This window comes from Nilaparvata lugens, chromosome 10, assembly GCF_014356525.2.
Source record: "Nilaparvata lugens isolate BPH chromosome 10, ASM1435652v1, whole genome shotgun sequence".
Lineage (NCBI taxonomy): Eukaryota > Metazoa > Arthropoda > Insecta > Hemiptera > Delphacidae > Nilaparvata > Nilaparvata lugens.
Genome location: NC_052513.1, coordinates 21,575,003 through 21,591,464, shown reverse-complemented (window position 1 = coordinate 21,591,464; position 16,462 = coordinate 21,575,003). Strand labels below are relative to the sequence as shown.

Genomic DNA, 16,462 nt, shown 5'->3' with positions numbered 1-16,462 from the left:
GAAAATATTTCTGTTTCTTTCCAGGCTGTAGTGATGGAAGGCCTTAGCCTGACGTGTTGTTGCTAGGAGTGTCATTATGATTCAGCATAATTAACTATCAATATGAGGCACAATAGAGTAGAATGGGAACCAGAGATAGTGGGAGCTATACGTGGTAGTAAGAGTTCAGCGAATACTTCTAAGGTGTCGACTGTAGCTGCCGTTAGACCAGGTAGGGAGGTCGGAGATAACGGGGGTGTACATGTACGTGGGAGTAGAGGGGGTGGACCTGAATGCTGCTATAGATACCTCATCTCAAAAGTCATACGTTTCTAGTGAGATCGCGAAACGTCTTAAAATAGAAGGAGAGACCACTTTACCGGTCACTGTATGTGGCAAGGAGTATAAGTGGCAAGTGTCAGTTGTCCCAGATATTGTCCCTCGTATGATTTTGGGAGTGGAAAATCTGCGTAAGATGGGAGCTGTATTAGAAATGCAACCCCAGGGAGTCCGATTACGGAGTAGGGAAGGGAAGGTAGGTTATCAGTTGTCTCTGAGCAGGAGAAATTCGATAATTTTCTGGAAGAAGAAATCCGGAAATTCTCTTCACTCCCAGGACGGACCCATATCTTGAAACATAAAATAAAACTCCAGGAAGGAGTTGAACCCTTCAGACTTCGTCCCTATCCCAGGAACCCTATCATGCAAAAAGTGATCGATGAGGAAGTCGATACAATGCTTGAACAGGGAGTCATAGAACCCAGCTGTAGCTCGTGGAGTTCTCCTATCGTATTAGTAAAAAAATCGAATGGGAAAATAAGGTTTTGTATTGATTTTCGTAAACTTAATCTGTGACTCATAGAGATGCTTACCCCCTCCCAAATATGACTGGTATTTTAGACAGGCTTCGCAATGCTAAATATATATCTACTATTGATCTGAAGAGTGGTTATTGGCAAGTTCCGTTAGATGAGGAGAGTAAAGAATTGACTGCTTTCATAGTGCCGGGCAGAGGTCTATTTCAATTTAAGTGATGCCTTTCGGCTTACACTCAGCTGGAGCTACCTTTCAACGTTTGCTAGATCAGGTGATAGGGCCTAAACTCGAACCATATGCGTTCGCGTACTTAGACGATGTGGTAGTATTAGGGGAGACTCTTGAATCCCATAGAGAACATCTCGCAGAGGTTTTCCAGAGGTTGAGAGACGCAGGTCTAATTATAAATAAAGATAAGTGCAATTTTCTGAAATCTGAGCTGAAATACTTAGGTCATATTGTAACAGAGCAAGGCCTCCGTACCGACCCGGAAACGATTAGGGCTGTTAGAGATTTCCCTACCCCGCAGCGTGTTAAATCTCTCAGGAGCTTCCTAGGGTTAGCCTCCTGGTACCGTAGGTTCGTCCCTAATTTTTCAGAGCTAGCAAATCCGTTACATCGTTTGTTAAAATTGAAGGTGAATTGGCAGTGGGAGAAGAGGAGGAAACGGCATTTCAGAAAATCAAAGATGCTTTAACCTGTGCCCCAGTATTAACCTATCCTCATTTTGAGTTGCCCTTTGTGATTCAGACCGATGCCTCCGACGAAGGGTGGGAGCTGTCTTGACTCAGGAGATTAATGGTGAGGAGAAAGTTATTGCTTATGCGAGTAGGGGTTTAAGAGGTCCCGAAGTCCGATATACCACAACCGAGAAAGAGGTGTCTAGCTGTGATATATGCCCTGAGAAAATTTAAGTCATATGTGGAAGGTTACGAAATTACTGTGATTACCGACCATCAGTCCTTGAAGTGGTTGCATGCCATTCCCATCCCACTGGTCGTTTAGCACGATGGGTAATGGAAATGCAACAATATAATTTGAAAATAAAATATAGGAAAGGGAAGTTCAACATAGTTCCAGATGTACTCTCACGCACCCCCTGTAAGGAGGAGCTCACTTCGGGAGAAACGAACTCCGAGGGTGGGGTGGCCCCTATCGCTATTGGTCGAGAGAACGACGATAGCTGGGTAAAGAAAATTAAATCATTACTGATTGCAGACCCCGAGAAATTCCCGACCATACAGTTAGAGATGGGTTGTTGTATAGACACATTTGGCCTAGGAGGCGGCTCCAAGAAGAGCAGAGTGCTGAGGGGTGGAAGCTTTGTGTCCCAGTGAGCTGTTGCTCTGAAGTTTTACAAGAAAATCATAATGCTCCTACCGCGGGTCACTTTGGCATATATCGTACATATGACAAGATAGCGCGCCTATATTATGGCCTGGATTGTTTAATGATGTTGCCACCTATGTACGGAGGTGTGATGACTGCATTAAGATTAAGGTAGAACAGAGGACCCCATATGGTCGCATGAAAAATCCCCGTAAATTGTTTCACCCTTGGGAGACTGTCAGTACTGACTTAGTCGGCCGTTACCCCGTTCCAAGTTAGGACACCGTTACATAGTCGTGTTTCAAGATCAGTTCACTAAGTGGACGGAAGTGGCCGCCCTATCTAAGGCAGATAGCGCAGGAGTCACGAAAGCTTTCCGTGAATTGATTGTCACACGGTATGGAGCACCTAGGGTGCTCATTTGTGACAATGGAACCCAATACACTAGCAAGTATTTCACTCGTATTGTGAGGATAATGGCGTGAATGTGTTTTTCACCCCCCCCATATTCTCCTAGTTGTAATCCTACTGAAAGAGTGAACCGTGTACTCAAAACTATGATACAAATCTTTGTAGGAGAGAACCACTCGGATTGGGACCGATATTTAAGAGAATTTTGTTTTGCGATGAATACAACTATTTATCAAGGCACCCAATATACTCCAGCTTATCTCAACTTCGGTAGGGAATTGAGGGCTCCAGGTGAGTCAGCATTCGAGTCTCAAGACGAGCCAGTTTTATTAGAAATTCCTATTCCACCCTCTAGGTTTTCTAATAATTGCGAAGTATTGCTACGACGCGGACTAGCTACAGCCGGGTATGGGTCGGGGTCGGTGACCGTATTGACTGGTGGAGATACTGGACCTACACTTCTCCCCTGTCCTGATTCTTTACCTCTGTCTTTGGCGGGAGGTATTTAATTTGAAGGGAAGTGTGTTTCGTTTATTTCATACACGGATCCATGCATGGTGAGATAATAATAGAAATTGCTACTACAGTAATATACGTACTTTATCATATTTGAGAAATGTATTTGAGTTCAACGGTTTTATACATTACTACATTAATTTTAGAAAATTAAGCATGAAAATAAGTGGAATGATACAGTCTTGTTTTCCATGAATGAGAAAATATTAACAAATGGTTTTATGATAATCTGTACCCTGTACACTGTAGTAAAATAAGTACAAATATATTATACTTTAGCATTGAATAAGAAGTAGAATAATGTGTACCGGTAGGTCTATATTATATTCTAATATCAATTTTCCTCTACATTCTTGATACCGGTATTGGAATATAAATTTCCTCTCTTGGTGGAATTAATAATAGTATCTGATACTGAGAGATTGTATGAGCGGAATTGCAACTTATCATATCGTCACTAATTCGGTGTCAGTCATATATTGCGGAAGAGCACATACATCTACCTGACAAACTGTTCGCTTGACACAAGACATTTAAAATCATGGCGTAATCATATCAGACAATAATTATTGAAACTGTCACAAAACTTAATCGACAAATTGAAGCAAAGTAAAACTGGTTATCATTATACTGATAAGTGAGTTGCAAAGTGTAATGAAGCACGATAAATTTTCCCCTGAGGAAAATACAATGAAGCAGCAGATTTACAATGAATGTCTGTGAAAATAAATATTGAGTTACTAGACTGGCTCAGGACTGGTAATCAGAGTCGCATCAAAATGTTTTGATGTGTATACGTTTTTACTATCAAGTTATCGGAATGAAATAAATTGCTCTCAATTAAAAAAAAATATTACAGTATTAATTTTTGAGATAAATGATAGCCTTCAGTTGAAATTTTTGGAATAGCTCATTTCAAAATTCGTAGCAAATGAATTTATAAATTTCGTGAATACATTTTTAAAGGTAGCTATTATGTTTATATGTAGGAATTATTTCTTTTGAAAACATAAATTTCAGATACATTTTCATTCCATTTAAAAAAAACTTGGATCATGTCATTTTCTAGAGGAACTTATTTTATTTCAATAACTTGATAGTAACCTATACAAATAGAAAAAATGAAAAACTGTCACCAGCAAAAAGTTTCCAAAAACCTGTTGCACAGCTTAATTCATGGGCCTCTAACTTTTTTAAAATATAAAATAGAGTTAACTCTTTGCTGTTTCGATGCATATAAAACTGAATATGTAAAACACTAAAATATTATGAAATTCAAATGAATACTTAAAAATTGTATTGATGTGGAAATTCAATGAAAATTTACTCACTAGGCGGTCTATAGATCTCCATCGTCGCATGTCTCACTCTTGGCATGGCGCTGAATCTTCGTTTGTCAGGGACCTGATCAACATGAAACACAGCAAATAATCGATCAACCACGTTACTTCTACATAAAATTATTTGATATAAATTCATAACGTAGAGAAATTTCATAAAGAAATATATATTAGAATACAGTGATTTGGGAAAAATACAATTCTTGAATTATATGGCTAAATAATAAATCTTATAAAACATTCATCTGTAGACATCAACAGTTTCACTGTTGTGATGAACATTATTTCATCTGCTAATCTATCTGTTAATAGAATTCATCATCTTATGTAACATAAAGTTCTTTTAGCAAATCTTATTCATTACTCACATATTTCTAGTTCAACTGATTCTGATAATTGAATATTGGATTGATTCAGATCTATTAATAGAATTTGTATTGGATCTAGATGCTAGAGAGCCTGATAATTTAGCTTATATTTCACGTATGGCATCTATTTTCACTAATAAACAAATCATAAAATGGCACACGGTATTCTAATTTAGAGAACAGTCTTATCAGGAATTCAACATAAATTATATAGTGATTGTGATGAGATTATTAATCACATCCACATTCAGCATTAAATGTCTTAGCTCTGCATCATTCTCAAATTGAACCAATTGTATGCATCTACATAAGATCTAAAAATATAGATTCAATAAACTATTGAAATATATTATATTGCCTTAATATTCGATAAATTACATTACTTTGTAACGTCTGTCTGTTTCACTCTAGAAAAAAAAATCAAATTTCAGTAGTTGAGAATATTAATTAGATTTCAACTGATCAAACAAATAAAATAAAATAAAATAAAATAAAATAAAATAAAATCAGGTACCGTGTGATAATTATGAATATATTTGAATAAAGGATTCCTTAAATAGTGCAAGGAAATAGTTTATCGTACATTTGTGTAGAGTATAAAATTTCCTTTCAAAATAATAGTTATATTTTTTATATTCATATACAAAAGCTTACAAGCAATAACCAAAAGCAATTAAGCCAGTTACATACACACATCAATTTTTGGACGTAAGATTTTTTGCCGCCTTTAAAAATTCTATTAGATTAAACAGATAATGTGTGTCAAGTTTCGTTTAATCTGGTAGAATTCGTAAGGACGGGTAAAAATCGAACGTCCAAGTTTTGATGTGTATTTAACTGGCTTTACACACACACATCGATTTCTGGACGTACGATTTTTGCCGTCCTTATAAATTCTACCAAATTGAATGGAATTTGACAAACACATGATGAAATCATATGTTTGTGAAGTTATGTTGATAGATATTATAAGATTAATAGAATTTATAAGGATCACAAAAATCTTAGGTCAGAAAATCGATGTGTGTAAAACAAGACTTGAGCTCTTGGCACATATAGCCAGCATTTTTTGCCTTGATGGCAGTGAAGCTTATAATATCGTGTATCCTAAAAATATTGTGTACACGATAAAGGAACCAGAAGCTGTAGCCCCTCCCATTAGTTGAAACATTTTCTTATTATTCTTAAGCAAATATTGATCATTTCAATGACCACAACCTTCCAAAATGATTCTGCAGGCTAGTATGTTTTTGATAATTTTGTAACTGTGACTCACATGCTGAAAATTACTTTTGGCGGCAACAATTGTTGACATTATAGAGTCCACAAATTGTAGGATATCATCCATTGGTCTAAGGAGTTTAATAGAAAATTTCAAGGTAAAATTATCATAAAATAGTATTTTAATATTTTTATTTTTTAATATTTTATTAATTCTAAAGGGTACTATAATTCTATTTTATAAAATAGTATAATATTATGAAGTGAGTTAATCGTTATTTTGAAACAGAACTGATGTTAGAACATCTTAATATGATCCATTCAATCATTGCTGACTCATTGGAAAGTTGCCGTTTGTTCTTATGTCGATTGGGGGGATGTCAACCTACTGCAGTTACTTTTTAGCATATTCACCAGTAGCTGACACACTGTGTCAGCATTTGGCGACTGAGTTTAAAAAAAAAAAATATTGCCAATTTCATCAATAATAGCCAGGACTTCCTATATACTAGTAGGCCTATATATGAGGTCCTGGTATAACTCATGAATGAGAGTGATTTCACATACATATTCATTTAATAAATGCTATTGATTAATATTTTCCAATATCTGACATTCCATGACAGCTAAATAATGGGTCATACTATGTCAGCCATAGGTTTTATTACAATGGCGGTGTTTGACATATATTATAAGGAGGAATCACATATTTTTTTTTTCTTGTTTGATGATAAATCTGAAATTTATTATTATACTCAATTATTTCAGTACGTACATGTGCATGAAATATAAGAATTTAAAGCATTATTTCCTCTCTTTTTTCAGCCAACTCTGACTCTTCATTGAAAACTGATTCTATTAATTGGATCTTCAAACAATGTATTAAAATATACGGTATATAATCCTATTATATTAAGCGAGCAATTTCTGTATATTTGTATATATTTTTATAACTGGCTATTTATGTTCAACGGATCTCCAAAACGGCTCTAACGATTATCACGAAAATTGGAACATAGCAGGTTTATGATATAAAAATTCGATTACACTAGGTCTTATCCCTGGGAAAACTCGCTGGAGGACATGAAAAGGATAATAATTATTTATCCTTTGGAAAACAGATGATAATTTCGTCGTCTGTCGATAATAGAAGATGCGTGTGTGGGAGAGATACAGAATTATTTCCAGCAGAGTAATAAATCAGCTTACCTCACGAGAAATATTAATTTGGAAATTTTAATCGACTTGATCAAAATAATCTGATTATTTGTTGACATGACATGGTATATCATTCTAAATTAGAGTACATCATAAGTTAATAATTATTTTACAGTTTCAAGTGATTGGTGTGTGTTATTTTTTATTCAATTTGGTTTGTAAACAATCTAAATTGGTACTTTTCTGTTTGGATTGGAAATTGGACCTGAATTCAAGTGTATGGAACATAACCTACTTTTAGGCTAAAATATAGTGTATAAATCAAAATCCGGAGAAGAAACAGTTTTGGGCTTTGCATATTAGTCCTTCTCCAATCATTTTAAATAATTGTGTTTTATCAATAAATAAATAACGAGCGAAGCTCGGTACCCCGATATATTTATGGATAGTATGAGTTGTATTCTTTGTATATATGAAATTTACAATGAAATTAATAATAATAATAATAATAATAATAATAATAATAATAATACTGAGGGTGATGCCCACATAAGCTCATGGGCTTGTGCCTTGATAATGACGAGTGAGAGGGATGATGATGAGAGATGAAGACTACTTTTTGACGACTACTATGTAGGTACTGGAGGTTGTCAAAAATGGGGGTGTCCGCTATTGGTGAAATTGTTGTGTAATTAAAAAAAATCAAATACTTAATTACATTTCTATTTTGATGTTGACAAATCGTTGAAAAACGCAAAAAAATATCGATAAGCAGTTTTTCAATTTCAGTCAAAAGTTAATAATAATTGATATTAAGCTTTATTCTGTCCACTACGTCAAGGTATCAGCTACTGGTTCCTTCAACATAGTATTTCAACACAATATCCCAACGTTTTTGTACGCATCAATGTATTTTTGATGTTTTTGTTAAATTTTTTTCATAAAAAGTTGAAATATCTTTCAAATCTCTTATACAGTACGCAATTCAAAACATACTGAAAATTTTTTGAAAACTTGTTTCAAGTTCTATTTTGATATTTTTATTTTGTTTTGTTATGTTTTTGTTTAATACAGGTTTCTATCAAATTCACTTCGTAGATTCCAATTCATAATAAAATTTTCTCTTAGACCCCTATTTCAATTATTGTAATTATTATAAATAAATTGTAATTTATGAAATCATGCAGCAGATCACTCACATTTTGAAGATCTCTGTTCTAATACAACGTGTCTTGGGCTGAAAAAACTTGCAACTAATTTATACAGAAAGCTAGCGAGCGTCTTTCGAAAGCAAAACAGTCGGTAATAACTGAAAGTGGGCGCATGTCTAGTGCTCTATTCTACGCCAAATATCCCGACAACGTCATCGTTTAACTACATTAACTACCACCTCTTATTTTCGCCACCCACCCCACTAGCATTTGCACGTATTACGCAATAATTGACCTGCAGCATTTTTGGCAAATAACAGACAGTGTGAGTAAGAGATGGGAAAAGAGATTTCTATGATTAAGAGTGAGAGAGAATGGTGCAGATGCTTCACGCATGAGTGTGCCAAAAGTGTTGAACAAATGGAGATATACTGCTTCTAGAAGGGGTTAATCAAGTTCATTGACTGATATACAACTTCAAGCTTCATTTAGTCACATTGTTCGACAGTAGACTGAGTCAGTCATGTTTTACATAATACGAGGGCAGCATTTTATTTCAAGCTCCAATTTGTAATAAATAAGGTAGAAATGTATATAAAAGAATTTTTTTCACTAAAAGTACAATCATGATTATTCTTCAAAATAATAATTGCTGTGAAGGATGGGGCATTTTTCATACAAGTTCACCAGCCTACAAAAACCCTCTTCATAAAATGCTGCCGCCAAATGAAGTGAGATTTGTATTAGAGCTTTTGGAGCTTTGTATTGGTAATGTTGTATTGGAGCTACTCGTTAGTATGGGAGCTCTGCCCTAAGTTATGTCTTGAATTTGGGAAAAGTTAAACGTTATACTAGTTACAAGTAAAGTTGTATGATGGGTGATCGAAATAATCCCGTTTGATTTGCTGGAGTAGCTTTTTAGTTGCACCAACACTGATGTGAGTCCGAGTCACGAATGCATCGCGACACTTTCGCAAGTCATTTCAACTTATGTCTTTCATCCGAAAGCGAATCATTACTAATTTTGAAATGTTAAAGGTATAAAATGTTATATTTATTAATATTATTCCAGTTAATCTTTCTCATTAACTTCAACTTCTCATCACAGAAAAGAGTGGCTGAACTGAGGAAAAATTCTATAATTTCAGTGTGTGTGGCGCTACAATAGAGCACACTACGTGATATTATGTGAAATTCAAATTTATTTTATCAAGTTGAAAACAATAACATGCAATAAAGTGCATGTTTTAGTGAGCATCCTATGTAGAAAATCCTATTCCTTATGTAGACTACAGGAGTCAGAGCTTTTATGAACATAATTTCATTTCTAGTTTGAAAAATCATAGTTCGAATACCGGAATAAGTAGAAAGAATCAATAACAAATTTTTATTCACAACTCAAAACAATTGAGGGTCCTGCCAAACCCGAAGGTTTTCGGCGGGTGCCCAGTTACAGAAAAAAAAACAAGTTACAAAAGTTCAATAAACTTAGACAAAATAAATATGACACTTCAAAGATTTCAAGTATAAGATAAAAGAAAATAAATAAAAAGTGCAAGAATAAAATAAAAAATATACATAAGATTTAATAAAATGCTAGAGAATTAATAAAAAAAGATAACCTTAAAGGTAAACAAGTATCTGAAAGAAGACTAGTTTTGAGAGATTAGCCCATTAAAAAATTCTAAATAAAATGCTATTTAAAGATCTCCTGAGTGCCAATCTGAATTTTTCGTATCGTAATGATAATTATGAGCATTTTTTTTTGTATGACATTATTTCAAATTTTTCTAATTGCAAGTAGGGTACCTATAACATTATTATTACCGTAAACAAGTTGGTAAATCAATCTATCAATTTAGATTATTTCAATAAGTGTAGGTCGATACGATTATGACATTTCAAGTCCACATGATGAAACAAAATTGAAAGATGATGAAATAAACAGATCCTTCAACTCACCTGGACCATTGATGGTGGCATATTATGGCGATAGATAATGTTATTGGGAGCCCTCACATTGAAAGGGCGGTCCCGTGGCAAGGCAAACTCAACCTGGGTATAGCTTCTTCTCAATTCATGGTGCGGTCCTGCCATTTCTGATTTCCTAATACATTCCAGTAACAATAAAATTGAAAGAAATATCGAATCAAAGGTTTATTATCAATTAATGGTTTAATAGAATAATTCTCATAAATAATAACAATCATCTAAAATCTCTGACTGGTTCCCTTCTTATTATTATATGGCCTTAGGTTAAATTTCTAGTCTGAACCATAGAATAAAACATTCCTAGAATAAAACCGTATAAGTTTTCTCTGCCTGAACCAATTTAGTCAAGTATTTATGACAACTAGATAATACTAAAACTGATTGAGTAATTTGTGAAATGGGTCGAAAACGAAAAATGAAATAAAATCAATGGTAATGTTATCACGCGACTCAAGAATAAGGAAAAAAATAATATTTCATTCCTAACTGCTTTCAAACATAAGACGCTTTTTGACATAGCTCAAAAATGACTGATTGGAGTTTATAGCTATAAAAAAGTATGCAACTGTATGAGGCGGAAGCAGGTTTGAACAAAGCAAGCTGCGCTTGGTATCATATATGTTTAGCCTCCTCATATTGAATGTGTAATAATAGCTATAAATTATAATCAATAATAATAATATTTCATAGTAATCTGATATTATAAAACGCGCTCTCTATAACTTCGAAAATTGGGGGAATGAAATAAGGTTACTGTTCGTGTTCAATATAAAGAAATATTATAGAAGAATATTTTGAAAATTATACGTTTTTACAGGAATAATATTGTAGAAGCATACAGCCGTAATACTGCTAATCCGTTCGAGCCACAAATGCTATAAATGCTGTGCCTGCTAAGTGTCGACGCATGACTCATATATGAATGCGCCGCATTGTCACATTCCAAGCCTACTGGATGAACTGACCAACATAGCAGCATAGCATGCCATAGCGGGGCTTCTCCTACTTCAAAGCACTTCTTTAGTCCACTTTGTGTGCTAGTGCGTATGTGTATCCCGACTCAGTTGAGTATGGGACACTCTTATTATTCACTCCAATGCACAAGTGAAGAGGAACTGAGGTTACGTGCATTCTTAGAAAGGAATCTGTTAAAATTTATACAGCCTTGGTGTTTGAATAGAAGCCACTTATATTTGTCGTGAAACACTACTTGACGAGACCGTTGAAGCTAGCACAATATTTCATGAATATACCACAACACATGGCAGTGGAAGTGGAAAATTCGAATCCAGTTTTCAAAAATTTATCACACTTCTCAACTTTGATAAACTTACATAATACATGCTACTGGTTAATTATTTTAATAATATTCTTAGCTTGTTATTCATTTTAAATCTAATTTTTGAATGAAGAACGTTGTAATGTTTCAAGGAGACATATAAAGGTTTAACCTGTTGTCTCCATGTATGTATTTATGCAAATAAATAAATATTAGGATATAATCATATTATGATTATAGTGAGGTCCACGTTAAAATGACAGTAATATTTTATTGACAGTGATATTGCTATCCTTGAATATCATTCGACAAAGCAGATAAAGTTACCATTCTCTAGCTCCACAACGTTGATAGATCGTTTCTGACAATATAGAAATATAATTAATTAACAAAATATTAAATTTCAATCATGAACATTTACTATTTAATCATTGAAAAATATATTTTCTTGGCGAATAAATATAATTGAATATTTTAAACAATAATGAACAGTTAATATTAGATTATTTATATACCGGTATCAGCTACCCTCTATATAAGGCAGTTGCAAGACAGAGAATCGGTAACGCTCTTCTCCACTGCCATTAAAACGTGGACTTCAAAATAGAAAAATATTGTGTCAAATCTCATGTTGCTAGAACATATATCGGTATGTAGTTGTATTTTAATTATGAATGATATTCAAGAAAGAAGCAATTTTCCAATTGATAATTTTTCACGTTGCAATTATATTATATTTTCATAGTTTACGCTATATCGATTTTATAGCTTCAACTCAAATAATGCATGATCAGAGATTGGCCTACATTTCATTTTTTACACTTCTAACGCATGATGAGACAGTAGCAGCAAGTAAAGACTTCAATAAATTCAAAATCCCATTCGGAAAGTGTTGGAATTTCACGTGATAGTAATAAATTAGCGTGAGTTTGAGTGTTGGCGGCGAGGGTCAATATAGCTGTAGAATGCACAGTCGAGTGCAACAAGCGGACGTCTATTAAAAAATTCCAAGTCAAGGTCATTTGAATCGGCACATCGCATACAACTTGGTTTGGCCCACTCAACAAAACAGCTACAATAGAAATCACATTAAGATGATCAGGTTCACTACAACACCTGTGTAGTCAATAGATTGCAGGCACAACAATAGACTGACTTCATTTTTGTCTAGGAGGGAGAAGATAGGGCGCAGACGGCTCTCTTTTAGACGTATTTTTTCAGAAAACTACGAAAAAGCTCAAATCTATAGTGAGGTCCACGCTATAATGCCAGTGGAAAAAAGGAATACAGCGTTGCCAATTCTCTGCGTTACCACTGTATTCTATAATCTATACAATATATTGTAAACAACATTCTCAGTATATCCGATATGATATTGATTGTTCATTCTTGTTAATATAAATCAATAATTATATTTTATTCGTCAAGAAAATAAATGTTTTAATTATTATTTATTTAATGAGTTTTTAGAATTGAGATAGAATATTTTGATAATTATTTATATTTTTATATGGTCCAGAAACAATCTGGAAGCGTTGGGAAGATAAAAGAGGATTTGTCTAATGACATACAAGGACAACAACACCAATCTTGATCAAGTGCTGACTTTATAATGTGGACCTCACTATAACATATTTCACACTGAATAAAAAAAGTAGGACCTAGAATCAAAGAGAATCTAGGTGCCACAATATTCTAGTTTGATACCGTACTTGAACTTGAAATTTTGAAACAATTACAATTTTTCCAAAAAAATATTTAGTTCAATTAGGCTACCTGTTAAAAATGCTAACTTAAGAGCTACCAATAGTAAATCTACAGAAAAATATTTACAATATAATAATAAGTGTCTCCAATAAACAAGAACGTTTTGTCCTAGAAATAATAGATTAGATTTGTTGAATGAGAATTCAGATTCTCTACTTTTTACTTTATAGATTGGTAATAAAGTTCGAAAAGTAGTACCGGTAACCGCATTCATTTCTCTGGTTTGCGATTGAAGTTTATAAGAGACGAGAAAATATCCATACCTAGAATAAATGTAATATAATAATAAAAATATGTAAATCTTTCTCTTATTAGTGTCTATCTGGAATTCTGTTGACACAACGGTTGATAAGCACAGTGTTCATGAAAGCTGAAGCATTGTTATTGATTGGCCGTGTGGAGCAAACTTTAATAAACTGCTGAAATGATAGAAATTCACTTACCGTACCAGTATAATGTTCGATCGTAGTTGGGTATAATAATATTCGTCGTATGATCGGAGTGAGACGTACTCCAGCCCTGCATTCAGCAGGGTCTAGATATCTCTTTCGTTCTCGTGTCGCTAGAAAACAGAATAACAACTTATACCAAGTAGATTGTCATTTCTATTTTTCTGGTAATTGATATATCAGATGATCAGATCTGGTGCACATGCACAATGGAATGTGACAACAGATTCATTCAGCAATGCATTTGGCTTAACAAAGGGATCAAGAGTATTTTTTGCTCTAATAGATAATAACGATTGGTACAGTATTTAGTTGAAATTCGAAGTTTTAGACAAGATTTTAAGGTGTGTCGTTTTTCTATGTTCTTCTCTACTACCCTATTGATACATTTACTTTTTCATTACAGCCTGATAAATTTGAGGGCAATACTATTATCATAGACCATGGAGAAAATACAACTAACGCTTATGCTACCTTTTCTCTATGTCATTATCATTGTAATCATTATCATCAAGTTATTCTCGTGCTCACAATCGTGACATGTGTTTCTAATAGATAAGTTTTATATCTTCGGGATAAATTAATAATAAAGAGAAGACAACTCTCAAACATATTCTAATCATCACAACGATTATATCTTCGAAAATTATAGTGAGCTAGAGTGATATTCATTCCTTAAAATCATTATTACCTAAATCACTTCTTTCCAATAGTTTCCTTTCGTGTGTGTGTGAAGCGTTAATCATGTAACAGATTAAGGCGTCAATAGAATAATTAAAATACCTTATCTTAAAATCGACAAAAAAATTGTCAACCCAACAAAATATTTTTGCATAGTTTCAAAAATTGAACACATTGCATTCATCAAGAAACGCTCACTCACGAGTATGCTCCTAATTGATGTTTTATGATGATTCACATTGTCCACATAAGTTTTTAGACTTGTGAATGTGCATTGAGGCGAGTGTTAATACAAATAAATGCCAAATACAGCACGGAATCTCATTTTAAATGAGCAGGGAGCTTTTTTCAAATTTGCTTTAGATTAGAATCTTTTTGAAATATTAATTTTCATTTTCCAAGTCCATACAAGTGGGGCTTGTGAGTTGAATATCAATTTCACTAAAACTAAAGCCTTTGAATCAATTATTACTGTACAAAAATATATATTATAGGTCTCACCCATTTAAACTTAATTGTTTATTTTTATTTACTTGCAGTGCCTTCCATTTTCATACTTCATAAATTCAAGCTACTGTATTTTATTACATGCAAAATAATATTTCTTACATGATTTTGAGTATTTTTGAAATAAGAAATAAACTGGAAAAAGTTTAGTAGAATTTGTGGGATCATGAGTCATTTTTAATTTTAACTTATGTGGTTAGAATGTTCAAATTCAAATGGATTATATTTTTACCATATCGAGATGATTAAATTTATAGTATTGCATTGGTTGTATGTCAAGTAAATTTCTAAAATAAAAGCTGGAGAGAAAAGGTTTCATCTTTATCTTGTTAGTGAATGAAGAAACCGAGTAGGAGTCTGCTGGGTTGGTCATCTTCCAAGTTAAATTTAGACCTTCTATTTCTGAACAGCAGCCTCTCATTTTTTCAATAATGTTAATCGGAAATTGTTGAATCTGTTGTGTTGGAAATTAGATAATTGATCTTACCTGGAAAAGTGAAATAGTAACAAATAAAATATTTACACTTAAAATTACAACTAACTAATTCCACTTCACTACTCCATTTCGAATGAAACTGTTTCATTGGAGCGGCCTGTAGATGGCGCTAGGTTTCAAAAATGAGTTCCAATTCCCCACACACTTTAGTTCGTTACTTCTCCACCAGAGTACACTAGCTCCCAAAGCTAGGACACAGGATCACTATTAATAGGCACAGTAAGATTCACATTATGACAGTGGAGGAAGATAGGAGAACAGCATTGCCTATTCTCTGCCTTTCCATTGCCTTCTATAAAGGGTAGCTGATACCGGTATATCTAATGTAATATTAACTCTTCATTCTTGTTTAAAATAATCAATTACATTTCATTCGTCAAGAAAATATATTTTTCAATTACCGACTTATTATATGATTAATTTTCATAAATGAGATTAGATATTTTTTGATCAATTACTGTGTATTTCCACATTATTGAAAAACAATATGGCAACGTTGCGGAGCTGGAGAAAAATAGTGATGTCTGCTTTGTCGAATGATAGACAAAGATAGAAACACCAATGTTAATGAAATACTGCCATTATAAGGTGGAACATAGCACATAAAGCTATGGCCCCTGATTATGATTTTTTTTCAAATAGGAACCAGGGACCAACTCGTTATGCGCAAAAACCAGTGGCTATCTCGTTATGTGCTGCCACGGAGTAATGAGCAACGTTCATTGTTTCTCTTTACTTACAACAGTTTTTCTCTTTTCTATGGTGTTACCATAGAGAAAAGATGTAGGTTATTTTCAATATTCCCTTTATGTTATGAAATATGAAACGTAAGGAAAACTTTCTTACTAGGAGGATCTCGGACTTTTTAGTCCTCTCTACCACTCTACCTTATAATGTTCTCAAATATATGAATGTTTATGGAATAAGTTACCAAATGCTTGATGAGTAAATTCTTCAAATTCGTTAGTCATATCTAATAATGATTTCAATTTGTACAGTATC

General features: G+C 33.6%; 1 protein-coding gene across 14 annotated transcripts in view; it reads right to left on the bottom strand.

Annotated features, from left to right (window-relative positions):
- Positions 1-15,588, bottom strand: part of LOC111052933 (MIF4G domain-containing protein B) — a 46,278-nt gene extending 30,690 nt beyond the window's left edge. For 2 of the 14 annotated variants that reach the window (XM_039436539.1, XM_039436541.1), the window contains exons 1-4: positions 15,452-15,584; positions 13,776-13,889; positions 10,252-10,396; positions 4,383-4,455 (exon numbers count right to left, since the gene is read on the bottom strand). In XM_039436539.1, coding sequence (XP_039292473.1) covers positions 4,383-4,455; positions 10,252-10,396; positions 13,776-13,852 — 295 coding nt within the window. In that variant the 5' untranslated portion in view covers positions 13,853-13,889; positions 15,452-15,584. Of the gene's footprint in view, positions 1-4,382; positions 4,456-8,337; positions 8,450-10,251; positions 10,397-13,770; positions 13,890-15,451 lie in introns of those variants that run through there. The other 12 variants (XM_039436545.1, XM_039436547.1, XM_039436540.1 and 9 more) reach the window with 9 other exon arrangements.
- Positions 15,589-16,462: the final 874 nt, after the last annotated feature.